Source organism: Arachis ipaensis, chromosome B02, assembly GCF_000816755.2.
Source record: "Arachis ipaensis cultivar K30076 chromosome B02, Araip1.1, whole genome shotgun sequence".
Taxonomy (NCBI): domain Eukaryota; kingdom Viridiplantae; phylum Streptophyta; class Magnoliopsida; order Fabales; family Fabaceae; genus Arachis; species Arachis ipaensis.
The window spans coordinates 63,049,263-63,076,151 of NC_029786.2; the positions used below are offsets into that span (position 1 = coordinate 63,049,263).

Genomic DNA, 26,889 nt, shown 5'->3' on the forward strand with positions numbered 1-26,889 from the left:
AGGTATTTTTCTGGCTGAAATTGAAGGAGCTGAGCAAAAATCTGATTCAGGCTGAAAATGGACTGCTGATGCTGTTGGATTCTGACCTCCCTGTACTCAAAGTGGATTTTCTGGAGCTACAGAACTCGAAATGGCATGCTTCCAATTGCGTTGGAAAGTAGACATCCAGGGCTTTCCAGCAATATATAATAGTCCATACTTTGCACAATGATAGATGACGTAAACTGGTGTTCAACGCCAGTTCTCTGCCCAATTCTGGCGTCCAGCGCCAGAAAAGGGTCAAAAGCTGGAGTTGAACGCCCAAACTAGCATAAAAACTGGCGTTCAACTCCACAAATGGCCTCTGCACGTGAATTGCTTAAGTCTCAGCCCAGCACACACCAAGTGGGCCCCAGAAGTGGATCTCTGCATCATCCATCATAGTCTACTCATATTTTGTAACCCTAGGCTACTAGTTTAGTATTTAAACAACTTTTAGAGACTTATTTTGTATCTCATGACATTTTTAGATCTAAACTTTGTATTCTCTGATGGCATGAGTCTCTAAACCCCATTGTTGGGGGTGAGGAGCTCTGCTGATGAATTAATGCAAGTATTTCTGTTTTCCATTCAAACACGCTTGTTCCTATCTAAGATGTTCATTCGCGCTTAACTGTGATGGAGGTGATGATCTGTGACACTCATTACCTTCCTCAAATTATGAACGTGTGCCTGACAACCACCTCCGTTATATATACGATTGAATGAATATCTCTTAGATTCCTTAATCAGAATCTCCGTGGTATAAGCTAGAACTGATGGCGGCATTCATGAGAATCCGGAAAGTCTAAACCTTGTCTGTGGTATTCCGAGTAGGATTCAAGGATTGAATGACTGTGACGAGCTTCAAACTCCTGAAGGCTGGGCGTTAGTGACAGACGCAAAAGGATAGTAAATCCTATTCCAACCAGATCGAGAACCAACCGGTGATTAGCCGTGCTGTGACAGAGCGCGTGAGCGTAGTTTTCACTGGAAGGATAGAAGGTAGCCATTGACAACGGTGATCCACCAACACACAGCTTGCCATAGGAGGACGTGCGTGCGTGAACAAGAAGATAGAGGAAAGCAGAGATTCAGAAGACAAAGCATCTCCAAAACTCCAACATATTCTCCATTACTGCATAACAAGTAACCTTTAATCCATGCTCTATTGTTTATTTGCAATTCAACTGATAAACATAATTGACTTCCTGACTAAGATTTACAAGATAACCATAGATTTCTTCAAACCAACAATCTCCGTGGGATTCGACCCTTACTCACGTGAGGTATTACTTGGACAACCCAGTGCACTTGCTGGTCAGTGGTACGAGTTGTGAAAAGTGTGATTCATAATTCGTGCACCACTCACATAAAGAAATCTCTATACTGTGACATAGAAGATTTTTCTTCTTTTTTATTCTCTTCTTTTTCATATGAGCAAAAACAGGGATAAAGACATTCTTGTTGAAGCTGATCCCGAACCTGAAAGGACTCTGAAGAGGAAGCTAAGAGAAGCTAAAGCACAACACTCTGGAGAGGACCTTACAGAAATTTTCGAAAAAGAAGCAGACATGGCAGCCGAACCCAACAACAATGGTGGAGATGCAAGGAAGATGCTTGGTGACTTTACTGCACCAACTTCTGACTTCTATGGAAGAAGCATCTCAATTCCTGTAATTGGAGCAAACAACTTTGAGCTTAAGCCTTAATTAGTTTCTCTAATGCAGCAGAATTGCAAGTTTCATGGACTTCCATTGGAAGATCCTCATCAGTTCTTAGCTGAATTCTTGCAAATCTGTGATACTGTTAAGACCAATGGGGTTGATCCCGAGGTCTACAGACTTATGCTTTTCTCCTTTGCTGTAAAAGACAGAGCTAGGATATGGTTGGACTCACAACCTAAAGAAAGCCTGAACTCTTGGGAAAAGTTGGTCAATGCTTTCTTGGCCAAATTCTTTCCACCTCAAAACTTGATCAAGCTTAGATTGGAAGTCCAAATCTTCAGACAGAAGGAAGGTGAATCCCTCTATGAAGCTTGGAAAAGATACAAGCAATTGATCAGAAGGTGTCCTTCTGACATGCTTTCAGAATGGAGCATCTTATGTATATTCTATGATGGTCTGTCTGAATTGTCCAAGATGTCATTAGACCACTCTGCTGGTGGATCTCTTCATCTAAAGAAAACTCCTACAGAAGCCCAGGAACTCATTAAGATGGTTGCAAATAACTAGTTCATGTATACCCTTTTTGGCATTGTTTTTACATAGTTTTTAGTATGTTTTAATTATTTTTTTATTATATTTATATTAGTTTTTATGCAAAAAATCACATTTCTGGACTTTACTATGAGTTTGTGTATTTTTCTGTAATTTCAGGTATTTTCTGGCTAAAATTGAGGGATCTAAGCAAAAGTCTGATTCAGAGGCTGAGAAAGGACTGCAGATGCTGTTGGATTCTGACCCTCCTGCACTCGAAGTGGATTTTCTGGAGCTACAGAAGCCCAATTGGCACGCTCTCAATTGCGTTGGAAATTAGACATCTTGGGATTTCCAACAATGTATAATAGTTTATATTTTGTCCGAGATTTGATGGCCCAAACTGGCGTTCAAACGCCCACTAGAGACCTTTTTTGGCGTAAAACGACAGAACTGGCACCAGAACTGGAGTTAAACGCCTAAACTGGCATCCAAGCTGGCGTTTAACTCTAGAAAAGGCCTATGCACATGTAAAGCTCAATGCTCATCCCAAGCACACACCAAGTGGGCCCCAGAAGTGGATTTCTGCACTTAGTTACTTATTTTCTGTAATCCCTAGTAACTAGTTTAGTATAAATAGCTCTTTATACTATTGTATTCGCATCTAGCTTATACCATATTTCACGTTTTGGAGGCTGGCCATTCGTCCATGCATAGACCTTTTTCTCTTATGTATTTTCTACGGTGGAGTTTCTACACCTCATAGATTAAGGTGTGGAGCTCTACTGTTCTTCATGAATTAATGCAAGTACTATTGTTTCTCTTTCAATTCATGCTTACTTCTTCTCCAAGATATACTCTCGTACTTAATTCAGTTAAGTCAAAATAAAGGGGTGACCCATGACAATCACCCACTATCTTCGTTACTCGCTTAGCCAAGATCCGCGTGCCTGACAATCACAAGCTGTCTACATGATGTTCAACGTAGTCATTGGATGACAGTCGGAGTATATTCTCTTGGGTCTCTAATCCACGGACCGAGTCCACGATATTAGGATCTTCGTGGTATAGGCTAGAACCAATTGGTAGCATTCCTGAGATTCGGAAAGTCTAAACCTTGTCTGTGATATTTTGAGTAGGATATGGGAAGGGATCACTGTGATGAGCTTCAAACTCGCGAATGTTGGGCACAGTGACAGTGTGCAAAAGGATAGAGAGATCATATTCTGATGCTAGTGAGAACCGACAAATGATTAGCCGTGCGGTAGCTATACTTGGTATTTTTCATCCGAGACGAGAAATCTGACAGTTGATTAGCCGTGCAGAAACCGTACCTGGTATTTTTTATCCGAGAGGATCATACAGCTTGCCATTGAAGGGAGCACGCATGGTTGGATGAAGACAATAGAAAAACAGAGGTTCAGAAGCAACAAAGCATCTCCAAACGCTTATCTGAAATTTCCACCAATGAATTACATAAGTATCTTTATTTTAATTTATGTTTTATTTATCTTTTAATTATCAAAAACTCATAACCATTTAAATCCGCCTGACTAAGATTTACAGGATGACCATAGCTTGCTTCAAGCCACAATCTCCGTGGGATCGATCCTTACTCACGTAAGGTATTACTTGGACGACCCAGTGCACTTGCTGGTTAGTTGTGCGGAGTTTTGAAAAGTGTGATCACAATTCCGTGCACCAGAAACTTTGATTAATCCTAAGGAAGAGGAGAAGCCTCCTAAACTTGAGTTCAAACCATTACCATCATCCCTAAAATATGTATTTTTAGGGGATGAGGATACCTATCCTGTGATTATAAGCTCTACCTTAGAGCCACAGAAAGAGAAAGCACTAATTCAAGTGTTAAAAGCACATAAGACAACTCTTGGGTGGACTATAAGTGACCCTAAGGACATTAGCCCAAATCGTTGCATTCACAAAATCCTGTTGGAAGATGATGCCAAACCTGTGGTACAACCACAAAGGCGACTGAATCCAACCATGAAGGAAGTGGTACAGAAGGAAGTCAATAAATTATGGGAGGCTGGGATTATTTATCCCATCTCTGACAGCCCCTGGGTGAGCCCTGTCCAAGTTGTCCTAAAAAGGAAGGCATGACTGTGGTTCATAATGAAAAGAATGAATTGATTCCTACAAGGACAGTTACAGGATGGCTTATGTGCATTGACTATAGAAGGCTCAATAACGCCACCAGAAGGGATCATTTTCCTTTACCATTCATTGATCCAATGCTAGAGAGACTAGCATGGCACGCTTTTTATTGTTTTCTGGATGGCTATTCAGGTTACAATCAAATTACAGTAGATCCACAGGATCAAGAAAAGATGGCATTCACATGTCCATATGGTGTGTTTGCTTATAGGCAGATGCCATTTGACCTTTGCAATGCACCTGCCACTTTTCAGAGATGTATGCTCTCCATCTTCTCTGATATGGTAGAGAAGTTCCTCGAAGTATTCATGGATGACTTCTCTGTCTTTGGAGATTCATTTGAATCCTGCCTTGACCATTTGGCCCTAGTTCTCAAACGATGCCAAGAGACAAACTTGGCCTTAAACTGGGAGAAATGTCACTTCATGGTGACAGAAGGAATTGTCCTTGGGCATCAGATTTCGAACAAGAGAATAGAAGTGGATCAAGCTAAAGTAGAGGTAATTGAGCGAATACCACCACCCACTAATGTCAAAGGAATCAGAAGCTTCCTGGGACATGTAGGTTTTACAGGAGGTTTATAAAGGAATTTTTGAAAATTGCAAAACCTTTGTGTAATCTCTTGGCCACTGATGTTCCATTTGTCTTTGACCAAGAATGTCTACATGCCTTTGAAACCCTGAAAGCCAAGCTTGTCACGGCACCTGTCATATCTGCACCCAATTAGGACTTACCATTCGAACTGATGTGTGATGCCAGTGACCATGCCATTGGCGCAGTTCTGGGGCAGAGACATGACAAGCTTCTGCACGTCATTTATTATGCCAGTCATGTTCTAAATGACGCACAAAAGAACTATACCACTACAGAAAAGGAATTACTTGCAGTAGTTTATGCCATTGACAAGTTCATATCATATTTAGTAGGATCTAAAGTAATTATATATACTGACCATGCTGCTCTAAAATATCTACTCACCAAGCAGGACTCTAAGCCCAGACTTATAAGATGGGTGTTACTCCTGCAAGAGTTTGATATAGAGATTAGAGACAGAAGGGGATAGAAAATTAAATGGCTAACCACTTATCTCGGATTGAACCAGTAGCAGGGGATTTTCTTCCCTCCACTGACATAACCAAAACCTTTCCAGATGAGCAACTCTTTGCCATTCGGACAGCACCATAGTTTGCAGACATTGCAAACTACAAAGCTATAAGATTCATTCCTAAAGAGTACAATAGGCAGCAAGCTCGAAAACTCATGCATGATGTGAAGTACTACTTGTGGGATGAACCATATCTCTTTAAGAGATGCTCGGATGGGATCATTCGACGTTGTGTGTCTAAAGAAGAAGCACACAAAATCCTATGGCACTGCCATGGCTCAGACTATGGAGGACACTTTGGAGGTAAGCAAACAGCAACAAAGGTTCTCCAAAGTGGCTTCTACTGAGCCACACTCTTTAAGGACTCTAGAGAGTTTGTCCGTAACTGTGACAACTGCCAAAGGGCTGGAAATATCCCTCGTGGTCATGACATGCCTCAGCAAAGAATCCTAGATATTGAGTTGTTTGACGTATGGGGTATAGATTTCATGGGACCCTTCCCACCTTCATACTCAAACACCTACATCTTGGTAGTAGTAGATTATGTGTCTAAATGGGTTGAAGAAATAGCATCACCCACTAATGACACTAGAGTAGTGATGAAGTTCCTCCAGAAGAACATCTTCAGCAGGTTTGGTGTCCCTCGGACATTGATTTAGTGATGGAGGTAATCATTTCTGTAACAGACAGCTTGACTCTGTTCTGAGCCGTTACGGAGTTTGCCATAAAGTGGCAACACCATACTATCCTCAGATAAATAGGCAAGCTAAAGTCTCAAATAGAGAACTAAAGCAAATTCTAGAAAGGACAGTAAGCACCTCTAGAAAGGATTGGGCTAGAAAGCTTGATGATGCTCTATGGGCATACTGAACAACTTTCAAAACCCCTATTGGAATATCACCATACCAATTGGTGTATGGAAAATCCTATTATCTGCCAGTGGAACTGGAACATAAGGCCTATTGGGCAACTAGATTCATCAACCTTGATGCCAAAGCAGCAGGAGAAAAATGGTTACTCCAACTGAATCAGTTGGATGAATTCCGCCTAGTTGCATTTGAAAATGCATATATCTATAAAGAAAAAGAAAGAAAATGGCATGACAGGAAGATATCTTCCAGAGTCTTTGAACCAGGACAAAAAGTTCTGCTCTTCAATTCGAGACTCAAATTATTCCCTGGGAAACTCAAATCCCGTTGGAAGGGACCATATGTGATTACCAGTGTATCACCTTTTGGACACATAGAACTTCAAGGTAAAGATCCAGACAACAGGTTCACTGTCAATGGACAGAGAGTTAAGCATTATCTTGAAGGAGATATCTAGCCAGGAGGCTCAACACTGCTACTAAGTTAGGTACAGTGAGTCCAGCTAAAGACATTAAAGAAGCGCTTGTTGGAAGGCAACCCAATGATCAATAGCTTGTTATTTTCTATTTCTCTCTTATTAGTTTCCTTCATAATTAGTTTTTATTAATTCACTTTCTAAAATGTTAGTGAGCATGAATAGTGTTTAAACAGAGACAGAATGATGTAGAACAAGAAGCAGAACACCCTGGAGGAAGCACCTCTCTGGCATTGAACGCCAAAAAAGGGTGAAGAATGGGCATTTAACGCCCACAAAGGGAAGGACATCTGGCGTTGAACACTAGCCAGGGGGTACTGGCTGGGAATTCAATGCCCAAGAGGGGTGGCAAGACCAGTGTTGAACGCCAGCCAGGGGCACTGGCTGGGCGTTCAACACCCAAAAAGAAGGAACAGCTAGCGTTAAATGCCAGCATCAAGCCACTTTGGGCATTTAACGCCAGAAAGAGGGCAAGGGAGAGTTTTAACATTTAAGTAGCATCCAAAGAGGGTTTTAACATTAAAATATAGCTAAACTCGCTAAATCCCAACTAAATTTAACTAGAAAATAAGACCAAAATGGGTATAAACAGGGACGGACATAAAGGGGGCGAGTGAAGGTCTCGGCCCCAGCTTTTTTAGAAAACATTAATAGTAATAAGTTATTATGTATAAATAAATAAATAAATATATTAAAACAATTTGTCACTAGGAACTAAGAAGGGCCTTCAATAGAATCAGTAGAGACGCGCGCTTTCATTCTTTTCTTCGAAACCACAAAGAACATCGCTCTTCCTCCCTCCACCTTACCATCAACCCTAACCCACGCCTTTAGATTCCGAGATCAAACCGCAGCTTACCAGGAAGCTCGAAATCGCAAGTCAGCAGGAGCAGGAAGCCCTAAATCGCAACTCACCATCGTCGCACATCATCGTCGCTGCGTCTTCCCCAAATTGTCGCGACCTCCTCCTTCCCGGCGTCGCTGAGTCTCTCCTCTCCGCGGCTTCAGTGCTTCTCCGTTCTCCGCGGCGTCCTTGTGTCTTCTACTTCGCTGCTTCTCCCCTGTTCTGCTTCGCTGCTTCTACTTCACTGGGTTGTACTTCGCCGCTTCTGCTTTGCTGCTGCTGCTTCACTACATCGGCGGTTACAGTTGTCATCTGTGGTAAGTGTTTTTCTTATCTGATTTTCTGTAGCTTAGTTAAGGCTTGATTGGATGTTAGGACTTGGGTATTTTTGTTGGATTTAAGAAGAAGAAAGGAAAGTGGTAATGTTTGTGAACTGTGAACTGCATAATTTGAATTGCATAATTGTGAACTCTGAACTGCATAATGTTCTGGTATATCCCATTTATTAAAGTTGCAGCTATTCCTTGTGCATGGTTTAGTTAAAACTCAACAAGCTAGCACTGTGTAAGCACTTATTTTACATTAGCTTTTAAAAATTCATATGCAGGTGTGGGGATAACACTCATTTAAAAAAGGTACCGAAATAGCAGACCTTTTTTTTATCGCACTTGATGATTTTCATAATAATTCAAATAAGTTAATAAGTTAATTCAATGAAACTAGCAATCTCTCATTCCCTTTGGAATATTCTAAATTTGTCTTATACACATGTATGATATGTTACTTGATTATAATGGTTGCTGATTAATTATTTAATAGGAAGTTAGAAGTAGTACTCCCTTGCTTTAGTTAGACAATTTGTTGAAGTCTGTTATCATTAGTTTTGTTGAGCTGTACAAAGTTAGTTAGAATAGTATAGCCATATATATAGTTGCTATTGTAGCTTAGTTAGGGCTTGATTGGCTGTTGGGACTTGGATATTTTTGTTGGATTTAAGAAGAAGAAAGGAAAGTGGTAATGTTTGTGAACTGTGAACCGCATAATTTGGACTGCATAATTGTGAATTGTGAACTGTGAACTGCATAATGTTCTGGTATATCCCATTTATTAAAGTTGCAGCTATTCCTTGCGCATAGTTTAGTTAAAACTCAACAAGCTAGCACTGTGTAAGCACTTATTTTACATTAGCTTTTAAAAATTCATATGCAGGTGTGGGGATAACACTCATTTAAAAAAGGTACCCAAACAGCAGACCTGTTTTTTTTATCGCACTTAATGATTTTCATAATAATTCAAATAAGTTAATAAGTTAATTCAACGAAACTAGCAATCTCCCATTCCTTTTGGAATATTCTAAATTTGTCTTATACACATGTATGATATGTTACTTGATTATAATGGTTGCTGATTAATTATTTAATAGGAAGTTAGAAGTAGTACTCCCTTAGTACTCCCTTGCTTTAGTTAGGCAATTTGTTGAAGTCTGTTATCATTAGTTTTGTTGAGCTGTACAAAGTTAGTTAGAATAGTATAGCCATATATATAGTTGCTATTAGTATTGTAATTAGTGTGATTCTTCATTAATGCAAGTTTATCACTTACTTTCATCTCAGTTTCTCTGGTTATGTGTTCTTCTCCACTCACACATCAAATTTTAACATGGTGCGGTGAGCGTGGATGGAGGAACATGGAGAATCTGATTGAAGAAAGAGTGACTTGTTCTTTGATTTGCGCATTATTGATCGCATTCAGAGATTAATCCATATTTTTACAATGTATACTAATCTCATTATTTTATTTTCTTTTTCAGAAAATGTTCAAAAAATTCATTGCGTGCAAAGTGCTGAATTACGTGCAAAGTTCTTCAAAAATATGAAAATTAAGCGAGAAAAGATGTCTTCTGGTCAGCAGCAACATCAACCACCACCACCACTTAAGAGGATAAAAACCCTTAGTGATAGGGAAAGGGAGCAGAAGTTAAGAAAAAATAGTGTCCAAGCAAACGATAAGCAGAATTTTGTAAAAAAGCCAAAAGTTGCAAAAGAAAAAGGGCAGAATTTGAAGAAAAGTAAAGAACATATGGAAGCAAGTATGACTCACTCACAAGGATCAACATGTAGACAAGAAAAAGAACTTCCTTCTAAATCTACTGCTATGGCTCACAAGAATACTATAGAAGTAGATTCTAGAATGAGTCAAGATTTGAAGAGAAAAGAGACCACAATTGAAGATGATATTGAAGATTGTGGCAGCATGCAAGAAAGGCCAACTAAGAAGGGAAAAACACGTCAATTTACTTCAATGCCGATTGATACATTTTTTAAACTTAACAATGAACCTGATGGTGAAGAGCAATTGGATGAGAATGAAGGAGATATTATAGAGGAGCAGGACAAGGATTATATTAATCCAACTGAGGCTGAGAACTTAGACAATACTTTGAAAGATAAACTTTTTGCAGGTTCTCAATTTTTTCCCCTGTTTACATTTTCTTAGTTTAATTAGTTTGTTCAGTTTTTGTTAAATTAGTCAATTTAGTTATGCATGCTTAGTGGATTATAGGTGGTTAGGAAGTATACTAATATGATTTGTAGTGGATTTAGGTTGAACTTTTTGGTTGCTGCTAATTGCCATTTTCACTTGCTGCCATTTAATTCACATAAATTGATCTTGATTAGTGCTGATTTGATTTTAGTGAGTTTATATGGGTTGATTTTGCTCTTTGTTTAAATTTAGAAATGTCCTATTTACTACCAGAATGCTGCCAAAATTTCTAAAAATTTGTGTTAATTGAATTCCAATTTGTGAATCGAATTTGGTAATTTGTTACTTTAGTTTAATTAGTTTCTGTTTCTGCTTCTTCTGCAGGTTCTCAATTTTTTTCCCTGGTTACATTTTCTTAGTTTAATTAGTTATATTGTTGCTGATTGCCATTTTCGCTTGCTATCGTTTGATTTTAGTGCTGATTAGTGCTGATTTGGTTTTAGTGAGTTCATATGGGTTGATTTTGCTGTTTGTGCTGATTTGGTTTGAGTGTTGATTTTGCTGTTTAGTGCTGATTTTGCTGTTTGTGCTGATTTGATTTTAGTGCTGATTTTGCTGTTTAGTGCTGATCTTGCTGATTAGTGCTGATTTGGTTTTAGTGAGTTCATATGGGTTAATTTGTTAAATTCAGAAATGTCATATTTAATGCTAGAATGCTGCCAAAATTTCTAAAAATTTGTGTTAATTGAATTCCAATTTGTGAATCGAATTTGGTAATTTGTTACTTTAGTTTAATTAGATTCTGTTTCTGCTTGCCATTTTTTGTTTCTGCTTCTTCTGCAGGTTCTCAATTTTTTTTCCTAGTTACATTTTCTTAGTTTAATTAGTTATATTGCTGCTGATTGCCATTTTCGCTTGCTGCCGTTTGATTTTAGTGCTGATTAGTGCTAATTTGGTTTTAGTGAGGAAATTGCCACCCTTAAGCAGCAACATGCAACTGAGAAAGCAACATTAGAGAATAAGGTTGATGTGATGCAAAAAGAAGTAAATGAACTAAAATCGCTTGTTAAGATGATGCTGCAACAAAAAAGCTCAGGAGTGGACCTTGACATGTTAGCTGCTCAATTAGGAAGCACTTTAGGGAATCCGAACAATGATGCGCATGAAGAGGAAAACTATGTTGAAGGGGAAATCGAAATTGATTAAGGTCAACTTTTTAAAAGCAAATGTTACAGAGTAAAAGTCATGAACTTGTGGACATGATGACTATTTGCTACTTAGCTATTTCAACTCTCTTTTTGTTATTATATTTTTTGCAAACTTAGATGATATTGTGGATCTTACAACAATTTTTATGGGCCTGCTACACATACAAGCTTACAAGCTTACAAGTTGGCCTAGCCAAAATACAAGTCACGCGCATCAAGAGAGATTACATGGAGCGTCACCTTCACGTGCTCAACACTCAAACGGTTACGTATGGCAAACTCTTCCACTTCTTCCACTTCTCAAAACGCTTCGAAAACAAGGAAACTCTTCCATTTTCGAGCGAAAATCAAAGTTCAAAATATACAAGTCATTGTTCGAAACCTCCGTTAAAACACCATCAAACTCTCCATCAAGAATCTGAAGAGAAAACAAAGCAACAATACTCAACGTAAGTTCATTAAGATTCATGTATATTTTCCATATTACAAACTACGTTTTACTTTCCTTCTATGTCGTTGTTCTAGGGTTTACTGTTACTCTTGCTTCTTTGTTACACTGTTCTTCTACGTTGTTGTTCTAAGTTATCCTGTTATTCTTGTTGTTCTAGATCTTCTGGTAACTGATTTTTGGGGGTTTATTCTTCCTAAGTGATAAGTTCAGAAACATGAGTGAGGAGAAGAAGGCGATTGTGAGGGATCTCGAATTCGGTGGGTTGATGCACATCCCACCACTGAGGGTGGATCACCAACTGTTAAGGGAGCTGGCAAACAACTTCAAACTTGGGGAGAACAGACTGAAAAGAGGATATGGTTCTTTCCAAATAACACCAAAAACAATAGGTCATGCGCTTGGCATCAATGCAACAGGTAACTGGCTTAAAATTATAGGTGTATATTAAGTTGATGCTTGCGTGTATTTAGGTTGATGCTTGGGTGTATTTGAACCGACTTGGATACTTTGTTGTTTTCCTTTTTGTAGGAGATCTATTTCTTGAGAAAGTTGAGTATAAGAAACTTTCTGATGATGACAAAATAATTTTTAGAAGATTCCAGGGTAAGACCCTCAAAAGTCTTACCGATGAAATGATGGAAATCGGCGTTGGCAACGAAGAGGAACGCCTGATGTTCAAGAGGATATTCATCCTCTATATACAGATGGCCTTCCTTTTGCCAACGACGATAAACAAAATATCATTTGTGCACTTGGCCCCAATTTTTAAGATGGACGGCATATCGGAGAGAAACTGGGGGGGGCATGTTTTGACCTTCATGGTCAAGGGCATCACAGACTACAAGGAGAAAAAGAAGAAGACAATTGATGGCTGCCTCTTCGCCCTGATGATAATTTACTTTCATCTTTCAAAAAACAAAGGCAAGAAGAGGGCTGAAAGACCACCAAAGCCCTGGATTGCCAACTGGACTAAGGAGGAGTTGGTGGAAAGAATGACTGCAGAAAGAGAGGAAATTTTGGTAAGTAAACATAATATGTTACTTGTATTTTATTTACCTGAATGCTGCTAGCTAAAATATCTAATGTTTCAGGGGATTGTGAAGATGGCGGAGACAAGAGCAAGAGAAAAAATGAAAAAAAAGGAAAAAAAAGAAAAAAAAACAAGAAATCAAAAAAACAAAAAAAAGGAAGGCGAGTTCAACATCGTCTTTGGAGACAGAAACAACTACTGACAGTGACACTTCTACCTCTAAGTCTGAGACTCAAGAAGACTCAGAGGATTCAGGAAGAAAACACCGCAGCAAAAAGGGGAAAAAGTAAGTACCATACTTGGGTGTAATTTCTTTTTCGAGTTAGGTGTATTTTGTTGATCACGTTGGGTGTATGTAGTTTATTAAGCTGGGTGTGTTTCGTTTGCTGCGTTGGGTGTATATTGTATATTCAGTTGGGTGTATCTTGTGCATTCATTTGCGTGTATTTTTTAGTATGTTCTAAATGATGATTGTTTGCCTTCCAGAATGGACTCCAGAAAAAGAAAGAAGAGTCAAGAGGAGTCAGATTCTAATTCAGAATCTGAATCTGAATCTGAATCAAGTGATGAGTAATGTCCTGAAATTATTACTCCTTTCTTTTGGCTTCATTATAAAGATTTCGTGTATTAACTGAAATGTCTCTTATTAACTTATAGGAGCGAAGAATCATCACCGGTGGAGAAGGAAAAGAAAAAGAAAAAGACAAAAACAACACCAAAAAAGTAAGCACTTCTTTGGATAATATTCTGTGATAAAATTAATTTTTTATTTCTGATTGGTACTCTTTTTTTTCCACCCAGAACACAACCAAAAAAGAAAAAAGTTGTTGTGGAGGATTCACCTCCTAAAGAAGATCAATACTTTGACGGGTACAGTACCTCGTAAGCTATATTACCGTCTATCATCGTAATTATTTTTGTTAACATCTTCTTTTTAGTGAGTAGTGAGAGATATGAAATATCAAGTGACGAACTGGATGAATGGCTAAGGCAAAACGTTGATAAATCTGCTGCAGAGGGGTATGTCTTGCTGGGCTGTCTATTTCATATTTTGGTGTGTTTTGTATGCTAATAATTGTTTCTTATTTCGCAAGGAGAACCAAGCTGACCTGCGATTGACAGAAGCTCACTATGTGTCCTCTGAAACGTAAGAAGCTTTATTTAATAAAATCTTGTTATCATGATTTGGGTGTATTTTGTGGAACCATTTCGGTGTATTGTGTTGATCAAGTTGGGTGTATGTTATTTATTAAGTTGGGATATTTCGTTTGTTGTGTTGGGTATATATTGTCCATTCGATTGGTTGTATCTTGTGCATTCATTTGAGTGTATTTTATACCTGTATCTTATTTTGTCTGAATAACATGAAATCTGTTTTAGAATATCGGCTGTGAACTTGGGAAGTGATGATCCTTCCTCTCAAGGACGCACAAAACAGAGTAGTGTAAACCAGCCGTCACAGAGCATGTAATTTCTCTTTCAAATAACCGTTACTTTTGTTCTTCTATTACCCTTCTACTTCTAATTATGTATATAATTTTTTTAGAAAAAAAAGCCCTTTATTATTTTATTCAAGAAAAAAAAGGCAGGAAAAAAAAGCAAAAACTGCAAGTATGTAAGTTCTCAAAAAACAAAGCCTGTCTTCTTTTTGAATTGTTCGGGTGTATTTTTTGACCTTCTTTGGGTGTATTTTAGGTTGAGTCTGTCTGATTCGAATATGATGGTTGTGAGGGAACAGACACCGTCGGAAGCGCTTGCAATGTGAGTTTTCCAATAATATTTCAACCTTATAACCTTATTATTTTCAAAGGCGTTGTTAACCTTTCATTTTTCTTCTTGTTTAGAGTCCCGATTCAGGTTTTTGCGCCGGCATCCCAAACAACCACTGAGACAAATTTTGAACCAACCCCTATGCTACAGATTGAAGGGACTACAGAAACGTAAGAAATAGTATTGGGTGTATATTTTTTTAGAGTTTGGGTGTATATTTGCTAACAGTTTGGGTGTATATTGTTCCTTATTAGTTTTTTTTATGCCATCATTAATTTTTTGTAATTGTGCAGCACTCCTGAAACCGCTAAACAACTTCAAGAGACCACACCCACGATTCCCCCAGCTCCAACTAAAATGTAAGTTCATCAGACTAAAATCAATCTTTTCTTATCATCTGTATATTCTTATTCTTATTCTTATTCTTATTCTTATTCTTATACATGATGACACAGTTATCCAGCCGCAGAAGACGCTGCTGCCCTGTTGATGATGGCACGGACAGCAACCTATATTCCTAAAACAGATCCAGGGGTGCCATCATTCAGCCTTAGATTGACTGATTCAAGCCAGGAGGGGGCGTCAACGCAGGAGACAGAAAGGGCAAAATCTCCTGAAGCTGCAAATTTGCTAGAACAATTGGACGATTTGGTCCAAAAAATAGCAAGCAGTGCGGCGAAGGGAAAAAACAAAAGTCCACAAATTCAGAGGGAGACTGGGGGAGAAAGTTCTGCGAATTTTGAAACTCCTGGGGCAATAAATCAGATTACGGATGATATGAAACAAAAGTGCTACATCTGGGGGACGAGACTGAAGGAAGACGCAGATGGCAATACTAACGAGTATGAGGAGATGTGCACTCTCATTGCCCAACATGAATACATTTTGATGAGAATGCACCTTGCATCCCTCCAGGCAAAAAGTGATATAGAATCTCAGGTAATATTAGAATAACATTAATGTTTTTGCACCAAAGTCAACTGCAATGTTTATTAATGTAAAATTGATTTCGGCATATATTTCTAGATTGTATCTGCCATCTGCCTCATCCTCAACCAGAAAAATGAAAAGAGGTTTCAAGAACAAATATACTGTCTCCCCCCCAATATTGTGGTAAGTGTTACTTCTACGAACTTTGGGTGTATTTTCTGTATTGAATTGGTTGTATTTTTTACGTTCGATTGGGTGTAAGTTGTTTATTTTCAGTATTTCATTTCTTGTTTTGCAATTCTTGCAGAGCATGGCACTTTCGGATCACCCAGAGGGGGAATTCATATCACCGAAAACGAATAAGGAATTCAGGGTGGAAGACTACCCGAGTTTTATTCCCTTCATAGATAGAAAAAAATTAACTTCGCATCCATATGTAAGTTTTCGTTTGCTAAATTTGTTAGTACGCTTATTTACTTATATGCCAAATAAAATAACGTACTGTTGAAATGTGGCAATCCTTCAGATTTTTGCACCTGTTTGCCACTCGGGGCATTGGTGGTTATGGCTGATAAATACAACGAAGCGGAAATGTCATATACTTGACCCGCTACACAAAAAAGCTCCAACCGAAGAGAGAAAGCAGATTAATAAATTCACTGTAAGTTGCCTCTGTCTTCTTTACTATAATAGATAGGTCTATTTCGTTAGTTGTGTTGGGTGTATGTTGTCCATTCAGTTGGGTGTATCTTGTGCATTTATTCGGGTGTATTACTGATTTGTTTTGGTATTTAAGAGATATGTATTTTCAAGATTGAGAGCATATGCCGGCGGGGAACCTCTGCAGAAAGACGAGAAGGAGAAGGAAATTAAAGCATCATATGTTAAAATATCAGGCCAAAAAACAAGGTATAAATTTGTGACTCTGAACATTAAACTTTCCTAAATGAGATTTATAATCTATTTTCTTCGTTTTCAGCTATGACTACGCTATCTACGTTATGAAGTGGCTTGAGTTAATTGAGCCGGAAAACATTAAAAAGGGGAAGTATAACTGGGATAATTGGAAACAGGTAGCTGTCTTTAGAACTATCTAACTCTGTATTACTTTACTGAATTAATATTGCTGTTTAAACAGAATATACTTTTTAATTATAGGAGGAGGTGGACCACTATAGAGTGGAGTATGCTTCCCGGATACTATTTAGTGAGATGAATAAACAGAGAGATCGGACAATTAGAGAGAGTAGTGCTATAAGGCTGTCGAAGCCATCCTCTGTATTATTGAGTCCGTTTTGTCAGATAAATTCTGCTGATATAGAAACTGCGTAATCCAACTGCTGGGTAGTTTGTAAATTCAACAAATGATGTAAATATTTGCCATTTATCAACAACTTCTATTCCATGTATATTTTTTTCCATAGTTAAACTATCTGTGCTGTTAAACTGTCTGTGCTGTATTCAAAACCTGTATTACAGGTGGTAAAATATGAAGGAAAAAATCAAGGCATATATAAATGCAAATTATAAACTGTTACACCCAACGCAAGTCTAATAATACACCCAAGATTGCATAAAATATACACCCAAACTGTATGTGCTGTATTCAAAATGTATGAATTACATGTACTAAAATATGAAGAAAAACATCAAATCAAATATACACCCATAACCTGCGAATTTTTAGAGCTTTTGTTCTATATGAATCTATATATGTGTCTATATGTAAATTGTGAATTAACAAAAATACACCCAAAAGAACGGTGCTTTTACACCCATATTCTATAAAACTATACACCCAAAGAGTTATCCTCCGCTGCTGGTACCCTGAACTGATAATTCATAACGTGTCCTTGATATTGGCTGGAATTTGAATGCACCGCTGATGCAGCATCAAATAGGTTTATCTGAATATAACACTCACACATTAGCTAAACTATTAACGAGAAAAATAAACTCAATCGCCACAAATTTAAAGAACATTACTTTTACCTCGCTTAAAACTTTCGTCTTCTTCTTCGTTGTGGCATTTGCGATCTGTTTCTCCAGCTTTGAACTAGCCTATTTTTTAGACGTCCTCTTGTTCGAATCCTTGGCGGGCTTTGAAGCTCGTTAACGGATTCCAAGTTGGCGTCTTCGTGGGATAAAGAAGATGTCCCCTTCCTTTTGGCTTTTAATGATTCCATCTCGGCCATGACGTTATCGTACGCACGGTGCAGAATTGCAGTCAGCTCATCCGATTCGGAGGCAAATTCGCAAATATTTTGCGAACGAAAAACCAATTGGTCGAACCTCTTGCTTCTTGGCTCCATCAGTGGCTCGTCGTGGCTGCTCTTGATGTGTGTGTCGCCTCTTTACCTTCTTGCTCCATCGTTCCAGTATATATCTAGGGGACACTTGGCTTACTTGTTCGAAGCTTAACACGCTTAGTGCGTGACGGCACAGTATCCCTCTCGACTCGAATAATAAGCATTGGCGTTTTACCTCGGCTGCAACTGAGTCGTAAGTAACCACGAACTTGTTGAATATTGAGCTGGAAACTTGTTCTCCGACTTCGTATACTGAATAGCCTAGAGCGGAATTCGTTAATCTGGTGATGCAATTTGCCTTTCCTCTGAATTGCGCTTGGACTTCCCTAAACTTTGCATGAGTGTACGCATCTTGAAACTGAGCTTCAATGGAGGATTCGGTTGCACACTGTATGACCGTATGAAAATCTACAGCATCTGATTCTCTCTCTGCTTGCTCCCTGCTTCCGAGGCAATTATCGTATTGTTTGACGAACTGAATAAGCGAGCTGTTCCGGGTGATATACTTGTTAAAAAATGAATGCATGCTCTCGCTCCTTTGTGTGCTTCTCATCCCTGCCCAGAAGTGGTGATCCAGATAGATAGGAACCCATATGTGACGGTCTTCGTACAGATCTTCATAATACACCCAAACACAGACTGTAAATACACCAGAGGGAACATGCAATTTACACCTCTGCTGCAGATTTTAAAAAGACATTACCTAAAAGCCACTTGTTGTCCGCAAGACCAAAATTCAGCAGAAAATCGTTCCAATTCCTATCGAATGAGTCTTAGCTGTGAGAGTTCCAAACAACTTGGCTCATTTCTTGTTCGATATCGGCATTTCCCTTGTACCCGTTTAATTTGCTTGGAATCTTCTTCATGATGTGCCAAATACACCAACGGTGAATCGTTGTTGGCATACAGGCCTCTAAAGCCCTTTTCATTGATGCGTACTGATCGGTGAGAAACCCTTTCTGAGCGTTTCCTCCCATGCAACAAAGCCAGCATTGAAATAACCATTTGAATGATTCAATTTCTTCGTTCTTCATCAAAGAACATCCGAGAAGTGTTGACTGACCGTGGTGATTCACCCCGACAAAAGAACCACAGACCAAATTATACCTGAAACAAATTACCATAGTGCAAAATGCAAAATCATCAGGTACACCCCAACAAATGCTTCGTATACACCCAAAGAAACAGCCAATATACACCTCTGCTGCGGATTCGTAAAAATACATTAATTTAGCATCATAAACAGGGGCAGTTTGTTACCTGTTTGTATTGTAGGTGGTGTCGAATGAAATGACGTCTCCGAAATACTCAAAGACGGCTCTGCTTCTTGCATCGGCCCAAAAAGCCAGCTTAATCGATTGATCCTCTTCAAGTTGGAGCTCAAAAAAGAAATTCTGATTCTTCTCTTTCATTCTTAACAAATATTTCCCGAATTCCTTTGCATCTTCTTGTTCGGAAACATTCCGCACTTCCCTGGTAATATAATTCCTCACATCCTTTTTGATAAAATTTAACTCACGGTGACCCCCGGCAGCCGCAACAAATGATTGGTAGGTTTTGCTTGGTCTGATACCGGCCTCCTCGTTATTCTCTATTGTACGACGAATGGACATGCTTAGTTCCCTGTGCTGTTTGAGCATCTCTGCTTTGCTTGGACAGCAGGGGTGTGAATGATCGAGCACAACCTTTGAAATGATCCAAGCACCGACATCCTTCAATGTGTGTATATAAATTCTTGCATGACAGTTTAAACCGGCTGTCGGATTGGTCTTCTCGGTCGGAGATATTTTAGATTTCCATTTTCCCTCTCTGCTACATGTAATCAGTTGATTCTTAATCTCGTTTCCCTTCCTATTTGTGCACTGAACTCTTGTAGAGAAACCTGCAGCCTTGGCGTAGTTCCTGTAAAATTTTCCAGCATCTTCAAGGGTGGTAAAGGTCATTCCAACCTTCGGAACAAGTTCGTCATCAACAACCGAGAGAGGCTGCACAATACACCGTGTCAGAAACTGTAAATACACCCATATATATGATTTAAATACACCCAATCATGCCTAATATGATACACCCGAACCGCAACAACTCAACTACATAATGACCTTTAAAGCCATAAACTGTAAATACACAGGCTGCAGAATACACCATGTCAAAAACTAAAAACACACCCAATCATGTCTGATATAATACACCTAAAAAACAACAACTCAATTAAAATAACAAAACCAGTAGTGTAGATACACCCACACTTCTAGCAAAAATACAACCAAAAAAAGACCTGATCTACACCCGAGCGTCTGCTATAAATTCCAGGTAATTAATCACAACTAATACATTGAATCGACATATTCATGTTAACGTGTTAGTTTCACAGTCAATGTTCAGCAATTTTTCAACTACACAATGCTATACAAATTACTGAAAGAAAATTCATTATGTAAATCAAACCTCAGGAACTTCGTTAGATTCAAATTCATAATCCACTTCGCCTGGATTCAGCTGACAATCTGAGGTTGAATGATCCATTATCTTCAAAATGAGTTCAAACTTTGATTTCAGAAAACAACAAATCAAAATAGAAAACGAAGCTCGAGTTGCAGAGAGAGAAAAAAGTAACGTAAACGAAGAACATACCAGTGAGAAAAGGAGAGGAAAAGAACGATGGAGAAGAACGAGGGAAGACGCGCGAGAAGAAGAACAACCAAATCTCAAAATAACGAAAACGAAGAAGGAAACAAATATTTTAAATTTGGTAGTTAGATATACGCGGGATCTTATATAGCGCGTGTAATCAACGTATGTGGAGCAGCGCGTATTTTGGTTTTATTGTTTAATGAACTTGTAAAGCATACAAGCCCTAATGGCTTGTATGCAGAGCTTTTCCGCAATTTTTATAAGTTAAATTTGATGGAAAATGTTCAATTTTTTTCTTTAGTGACTTAATTAAAATAGTTTAGATTATTTATTGACATTAAATAATTTAAAAAAAAAACTGAAATTAATTTCATTCACGAAAAAAACTATTGTAAATAAAAAATTATATATCACAAAAAATCGTTGTCAATAGTTACAAAAGACAATGGTGTTAAAACCGTTGCCAAAACACGACTCCAAAGGTAATGCTTTAAAACCGTTGTTTTAGATGACTATAAAATGGCAATGGTATTAAAACCATTGCCGAAAATGACATCAACAGTAACGCTTTAAAACCGTTGTCCTAGATGGCTATAAACTGGCAACGGTTTTAAAACCGTTGCCGAAACCTGGAGCCAACGGTAACGGTTTAAAACCGTTGGCTATGTGAATAATAAAACCACAACGCTTTAAAACCTCTACACTCCACCTACCACCCTTCTCTTTCACCACAACCCCCTTCCACTACCACCATCCCCTCCCTTTCTCTCCATCCCTTATCACCAGTTCCTCGTTCATTTGAGCGCATCATCATCAAACAATAATGGCAGAGAGAGTATAATATATAGAGAGTTATGCGAGCACACAAATAATTGAAAGTCACGCACTTCTCGCATAGCCATATAGCTTAGTTTCCAACTTCACCTAACCATTTTTCTGTTAATGGAATTCTTCACCAAGGAAAAAGCTATTAAGCTCCGCAGCCATAATGACAAGTATCTCGTGGCGGACCGGGACCTCGAGAAGGTCCACCAAAGCCGAAAAGGAGACACAAGGGTCAAATGGATTGTTGAAGTCGTGAACGATGACGACATCAATGGCGGCAGCAAAAGCCACTGCGTGAGGCTGAGGAGCTGCCATGGGAGGTAACTTGCTGCTACAAAAACCCCTTTTCTCCTTGGGATGACCAGAAACAAAGTGGTCCAAGCAAAGAACAGCCTCAGTTGGAAGTTTGAGTGGACACCGGTTCGAGACGATTTTCAGGTCAGGCTCCGGAGCTGGTGCGGGAAGTTTCTTAGAGGGAACGGTGTGACTCTTCTGTGGAGGAACACCGTCACTGATTCTCCATCTTTAACTCACTCATGATCATCTTTTTTTTCGCCAACATTACCTTCGTGATCTTCTTGAGAATCGTGAAGAGGGACTTGACCAGGTACGAAAAAATGGACAAAGAGGCTCAAGCTCAAATGAACGAGGAGCTGGTGATAGGGGATGGAGGGAAAGGGAGGATGAGGGAGAATGAAGGGGATGGTGGTGGTGGTGGAAGGGGGTTGTGGCGGCGGAGAAGGGTGGAGGGTAGAGGTAGAGGAAAAGGAGGGAGCGGAGATTTTTTTGTTAGGGTTAGGGATATGAGAGAATATGAAAGGTGAGGGGTATTTACACAATTATCAACAAAAATTTAAAGATTTTTTTTCTCAAAGATATATTTTTTATTGCATAAAAAAACTTTATACCTGGAGTACATTATGTCAAGACAAAGGAATTTTCCAATCGAGATGTTAAATAAAAATTATCTAATGGGTAAAGGAGAGAAAGAAAACAATTAAGAAAGAAAGAAGCTCCAAAGTGCTAGTTACTACTGTTCATAGAGAAGGTGGTCTGAGAAAATGATATCGCCAGTATTCCTCCTCCAACAATATCGCCTGAGACAGAATTTCTCCAGGTTCCTGGCGTTGGTCCTCGAAGACTAAAGTGTTCCGCACCAACCAAATCTGCCATAGAAGGTAAGCCACCTGAGCACTTTTGATTCTGAAATTGGGTTTGGATTTCTCAGCTTCCATGAATTGACTCCACCAATCCCAAGCTTTTAGGTTAGGGTCGCGAGAAATAGTGCTAGCTACTGGGGAGCTGTTCCAAATTTGAAGAACTTCTGGGAAGAAGACAATGGCATGCATCGGTGTCTCCGGCGCCGATTGACAGCGAGGACAAAGGCTGCTAACATGTGGTAATTTCTCATTCAATTTTGCTTTAACTGAAATGCCTTCATGGACTAATCTCCAAGCAAATAATTTGACATTTGGTGTTACTCTCATTTTTCATAAGGTCTTTCACATTTCTGAGTCTGCATATCGGGGATGGAGTGAATTCACTGGAGGGTGAAAGAATTGGTATGCTATACTATACCCAGATTTTACCGAGTACTCTCCTGAGTTGTTATTGCACCATATAATCGAGTCTTCCTCTTCTGTGATAGGAATTTGTTGAATTTGCTGAGCTGTGTCTAGTGGAAAGGCTTCCATAAGGAGTTGTTGATTCCATTCTCCCTCGGCTGTGATTAGCTGTCTAACCCAGGTAAGCGATTCATCTCTGCATTCATTAACTGCAATGCGAAATGGTGGTTGGTCCCCAAACCATGGGTCTTCTCTGATTCTGACAGATTCCTGAATTGAAACTTTGCACTTAACTCCTTTCTCCAAAATTTTCCTTCCTTCCAAAAGACTCTGCCAAGCCCAGGATGGTCGATTTCCTGGTTTGGCTTCTAGATAGGATATATATCTGAAGTACTTATTCTTGAAGATTTTGTAGAAAAGAGAATGTGGTTTAGTCATCAGCCTCCATCCTTGTTTAGCTAACATGACTAGTATTCTTGAAGATTTTGTAGAAAAGAGAATGTGGTTTAGTCATCAGCCTCCATCCTTGTTTAGCTAACATGGCTAGATTGAATGCCTTTAGGTCCTTAAACTCCATACCCCCAAAATTCTTTTCTCTGGTCATAGTGTCCCAACTGATCCATTGCATCTTCTTTTCATTCTGTTTCTGTCCCCACCAAAATTGCATCATCATTCAGTGCAGTTCATCCAAGAGGGTATCTGGGAGTTTGAAAAAGCCCAGAGTATAAATTGGTATAGCTGAACCCACTGCTTTGATCAATACCTCCCTTCCACTAGCAGATAGAAATGATTTCTTCCAATGCGAGAGCTTCTTCGCCACCTTCTCTTTTATAAAAGCAAATGTTTCTTTTTTGGATCTGTGTACTATGGAGGGTAGCCCCAAATATTTATCCTGCGTCTCAATATTTGGGACTTCCAAAGATGCCGCTAGTTCAGTTCTGATGGGTAAAAGGGTGTTTTTGCTGAAAAACACAGCAGACTTGGAGAAATTAATTTGTTGTCCACTTAGTCTTCCATATAGTTAGAAAATTTGGGATAGATTAGAGTAGTTGTATTGGGTAGCTTTACAAAATAAGAGTGAATCGTCGGCAAATAGGAGATGATGAATAGTCGGACATCTAATGTTTAATCGCAGTCCTTGAAAGAGGTTATTCTGTTCTCCTTTGTGGAGCAGATAGGATAGACCCTCTGCGCAGAAAAGAAATAGATATGGTGAGAGGGGGTATCCTTGTCTGAGACCCCTACTTGGTTTGAAAAAACCAGTTGGTGTACCATCCACAATAACAGAATAGGATATAGTAGAGACACAAGCCTTCATCCATTCAATCCACTTTGAGCAAAAACCCAACTTCTTCATAATAAACCACACAAAACTCCATTCCACCCTATCATATGCCTTACTCATATAAACCTTTATCGCCATGTCGTTTCCCCCATGGGTTTTATTCTTTAGAAAATGCATGCATTCATGAGCCACAAGAATATTGTCGCTAATGAGTCTTCCCCGAATAAAAGCACTCTGATTGTCGCTTATTAACATACTCATAAAAGGTTGAAGTCGATGAACTAGAACTTTCGAGATAATTTTGTAGAAGACTGTGCTGAGACTGATTGGTCGAATTTGATTCATAGAAGTAGCTTGAGTCACTTTAGGTATCAAACAAATTTGGGTGTGGTTAAATCCCTTTAGAATACTGCTGCTACTAAAAAAACTTCTCATAGCCTTGCATACATCCCCTCTAATCCTGCCCCAATAGAACTGATAAAATTTTGCGGTGAATCCGTCGTCTCCTGGGGCGGCTTCTGCATTAATGGAAAATGCAGCCCTTTTAATTTCATCATCTGAGACTGGTTTAGTTAGACTCCTATTCATTTCAGAAGAAACTTTGACTCTAAGTTCGGTGAAAAATTGAGAGGGATCTTTTGGATTATTGCTTTCAAATAGATCAACAAAAAACCTCTGTGCCCTGTCGCCAATTGCCTCGGGTGTGGTGCACTAATTTCCCTCTTCATCCTCTAATTTCCATATCTTGTTTCTTCTGTTTTTGGACTGGTTTTTTGCATGAAAAAACTTGGTATTTTGATCTCCCCATTTTAGCCAGCTCACTCTTGATTTTTCTTTCTAATAGCGTTCCTCACTAATGTGGGCGGCAGCTAGTTCGTCTTCTAATAATAGAATTTGTTTTTTGTCTGCTGTTGTTGGGTCTGCCTTGGCCACTGATAATATTGCTTTGAGCTCGTCTATCTTCTTTTTAGAGTTACTTGTTCCAGCTGATTGCCATTTAACCAGTTCATGTCTGCACTTCTTTATTTTCTGAAACAGTTGGTACATTGATGAACCTGGAAAAGAAGTCAGCCATGCCTCAGATACAATTTTATCAACCTCAAACATGAAGGTTTTGTGGTTGGAGTTGTAAACGAAAAAGGTTTTGTGGTTGGAGTTGTAAACGAAAAAGGTTTTGTGGTTGGAGTTGTAAACGAAAAAGGTTTTGTGGTTAAGGTGAAGCCCAATAAAATCAATGCATAAGTGTTGTGAAATGAAAAAGAAAATGCATGAGTATGTGAAAAAGTGAAGAATAGGTAGCTAGATTAGAACTTAATTGTATAGGATGTCATAGGTTAGGTGGGAAGTTTAAGCTTATCAAAAATTCAAATTTCAAGCTCACTTGACCAAATATGCATCCTACTTTGACCCTAGCCCCATTACAACCAATGAAAAGACCTCATGATACTTGTATGCATGCATGAAATAAATGTTGATTGTTAGAAGAAAAACAAATCTTGGAAAGCATGAAATAGAGGAGAATTGAGTGAATCAACCCTAAACACTTGAGCGAATAGAGTGCAAACACATCCGGTGAGGGTTTGATGCTCAATTACATGTTTTCACCTATGATCATCATTCTTCATGCAAGTTTGTAAAAATATTTAATAACTCAATTCAATTGTGGATTAGACTTGCTAGTCCTTAGCCTTTGTGCATATATGTTTCTTGGGAATTGATTTATTTTGACCAAGCACTTGCATTCATTTAGATAGTTGCATATAGGTAGATTGCATTTAGTTAGTTTCCATTGAATAAATGCCACACCCTTACTTCATTCTTGGTTTAAGCATGAGGACATGCTTGGTTTAAGTGTGGGGAGGTTGACAAACTCCATTTGTAGGGTTTATCTTGTATTGATTTTTGGGGATTTTATCACCTTTTACCCATATTTATTCAAGAAATAGCATGGTTTTGTATATTCTCCTTTAATTGTGCTTGAATGTGAAAACATGCTTTTTAGGACTCAAAATAGCTAAATTTAATTCACCGTGATTCTATTAGATACCTTGATATATTTGTTAAGTGATTTAAGGTTTAGGAGGCAAAGATTGGATCAAGGGAATGAAGAAAGAAAGCATGAAAAGTTGGAGAACTCATGAAGAAATGGAAGAACCGGAAAGCTGTCAAGCCTACCTCTTCACACTTAATCGGGATTTAGTTTTCTTTGTTTGTTATTTGATTTTATTTTTATTTTCTCTTGCTATCATGAATTCTCACTTTGGCTATGAGTGTGATTACAACTATGTTGTAGGTAATGGGGGCTACAATGAAGATGTGTATCAAGGATGGGATGACCAAAGGTGGGTGGAGCCACATGCACATGATCAATCTTCATGGCAACAACCTCCACCAATACACTATGAAGAAGAGCCATTCTTTGATGCATATCAATCTAATGGCTATGGTGAACTCCCTTGTGACTTTCAAGAACCACCACCATATGCCTATGAGCCATACCCTCATCATAACCCTCAACCATACTCAAAAGCCACTTTTCACCAACTACCTTCATATGACCCTCATCCATATCCACTATTACAACAACCGTATGAGCCATATGAACCACATATAGAGCCACCACCATCTCAACATCACCACTTCCAAGAGCCACCCCCTCCATGTTATTACCAAGATGAACCACCTCAATTGTATGAAAATTTTCAACCACAAGATGG

The 26,889-nt window shown here is 38.8% G+C and overlaps 3 protein-coding genes across 7 annotated transcripts; 2 read left to right on the plus strand and 1 right to left on the minus strand.

Annotated features, from left to right (window-relative positions):
* On the plus strand, window positions 7,555-11,825 carry LOC107625370 (claspin-like). Of its 3 annotated transcripts, none has more exons than XR_002357538.1 (4): window positions 7,555-8,001; window positions 9,495-10,145; window positions 11,131-11,375; window positions 11,494-11,825. XR_002357538.1 is itself a non-coding variant. In XM_016327996.2 (4 exons), exons 3-4 carry the CDS (start codon window positions 9,557-9,559, stop codon window positions 11,181-11,183), a joined length of 642 nt encoding a protein of 213 aa, XP_016183482.1. In that variant the 5' UTR covers window positions 7,555-8,001; window positions 8,292-8,319; window positions 9,495-9,556; the 3' UTR covers window positions 11,184-11,825. The 3 variants fall into 3 exon arrangements, 2 of the variants coding, with proteins under 2 accessions (XP_016183482.1, XP_020971537.1); XM_016327996.2 differs by adding an exon at window positions 8,292-8,319 and having other exon boundaries at window positions 11,131-11,825; XM_021115878.1 differs by having other exon boundaries at window positions 11,131-11,825.
* LOC107625369 lies at window positions 12,025-16,982 on the plus strand. Of its 3 annotated transcripts, XM_016327995.2 has the most exons (19): window positions 12,025-12,243; window positions 12,356-12,846; window positions 12,919-13,143; window positions 13,344-13,427; window positions 13,515-13,580; window positions 13,659-13,727; window positions 13,803-13,877; window positions 13,952-14,004; window positions 14,238-14,324; window positions 14,553-14,618; window positions 14,702-14,797; window positions 14,921-14,986; window positions 15,083-15,566; window positions 15,654-15,740; window positions 15,865-15,993; window positions 16,084-16,218; window positions 16,354-16,466; window positions 16,537-16,630; window positions 16,716-16,982. In XM_016327995.2, coding segments are annotated over exons 9-19 (1,446 nt in total). In that variant the 5' UTR covers window positions 12,025-12,243; window positions 12,356-12,846; window positions 12,919-13,143; window positions 13,344-13,427; window positions 13,515-13,580; window positions 13,659-13,727; window positions 13,803-13,877; window positions 13,952-14,004; window positions 14,238-14,322; the 3' UTR covers window positions 16,890-16,982. The 3 variants fall into 3 exon arrangements, 2 of the variants coding, with proteins under 2 accessions (XP_016183481.1, XP_020971538.1); XR_002357539.1 differs by lacking the exons at window positions 12,025-12,243; window positions 12,356-12,846; window positions 12,919-13,143; ... (1 more) ...; window positions 13,515-13,580; window positions 13,659-13,727 and having other exon boundaries at window positions 13,873-14,004; window positions 16,371-16,466; XM_021115879.1 differs by lacking the exons at window positions 12,025-12,243; window positions 12,356-12,846; window positions 12,919-13,143; ... (1 more) ...; window positions 13,515-13,580; window positions 13,659-13,727 and having other exon boundaries at window positions 13,873-14,004.
* Window positions 22,360-22,809, minus strand: LOC107627307. Its single transcript, XM_016330155.1, has one exon. The coding sequence runs from the start codon at window positions 22,807-22,809 to the stop codon at window positions 22,360-22,362; it is 450 nt and encodes a 149-aa protein (XP_016185641.1).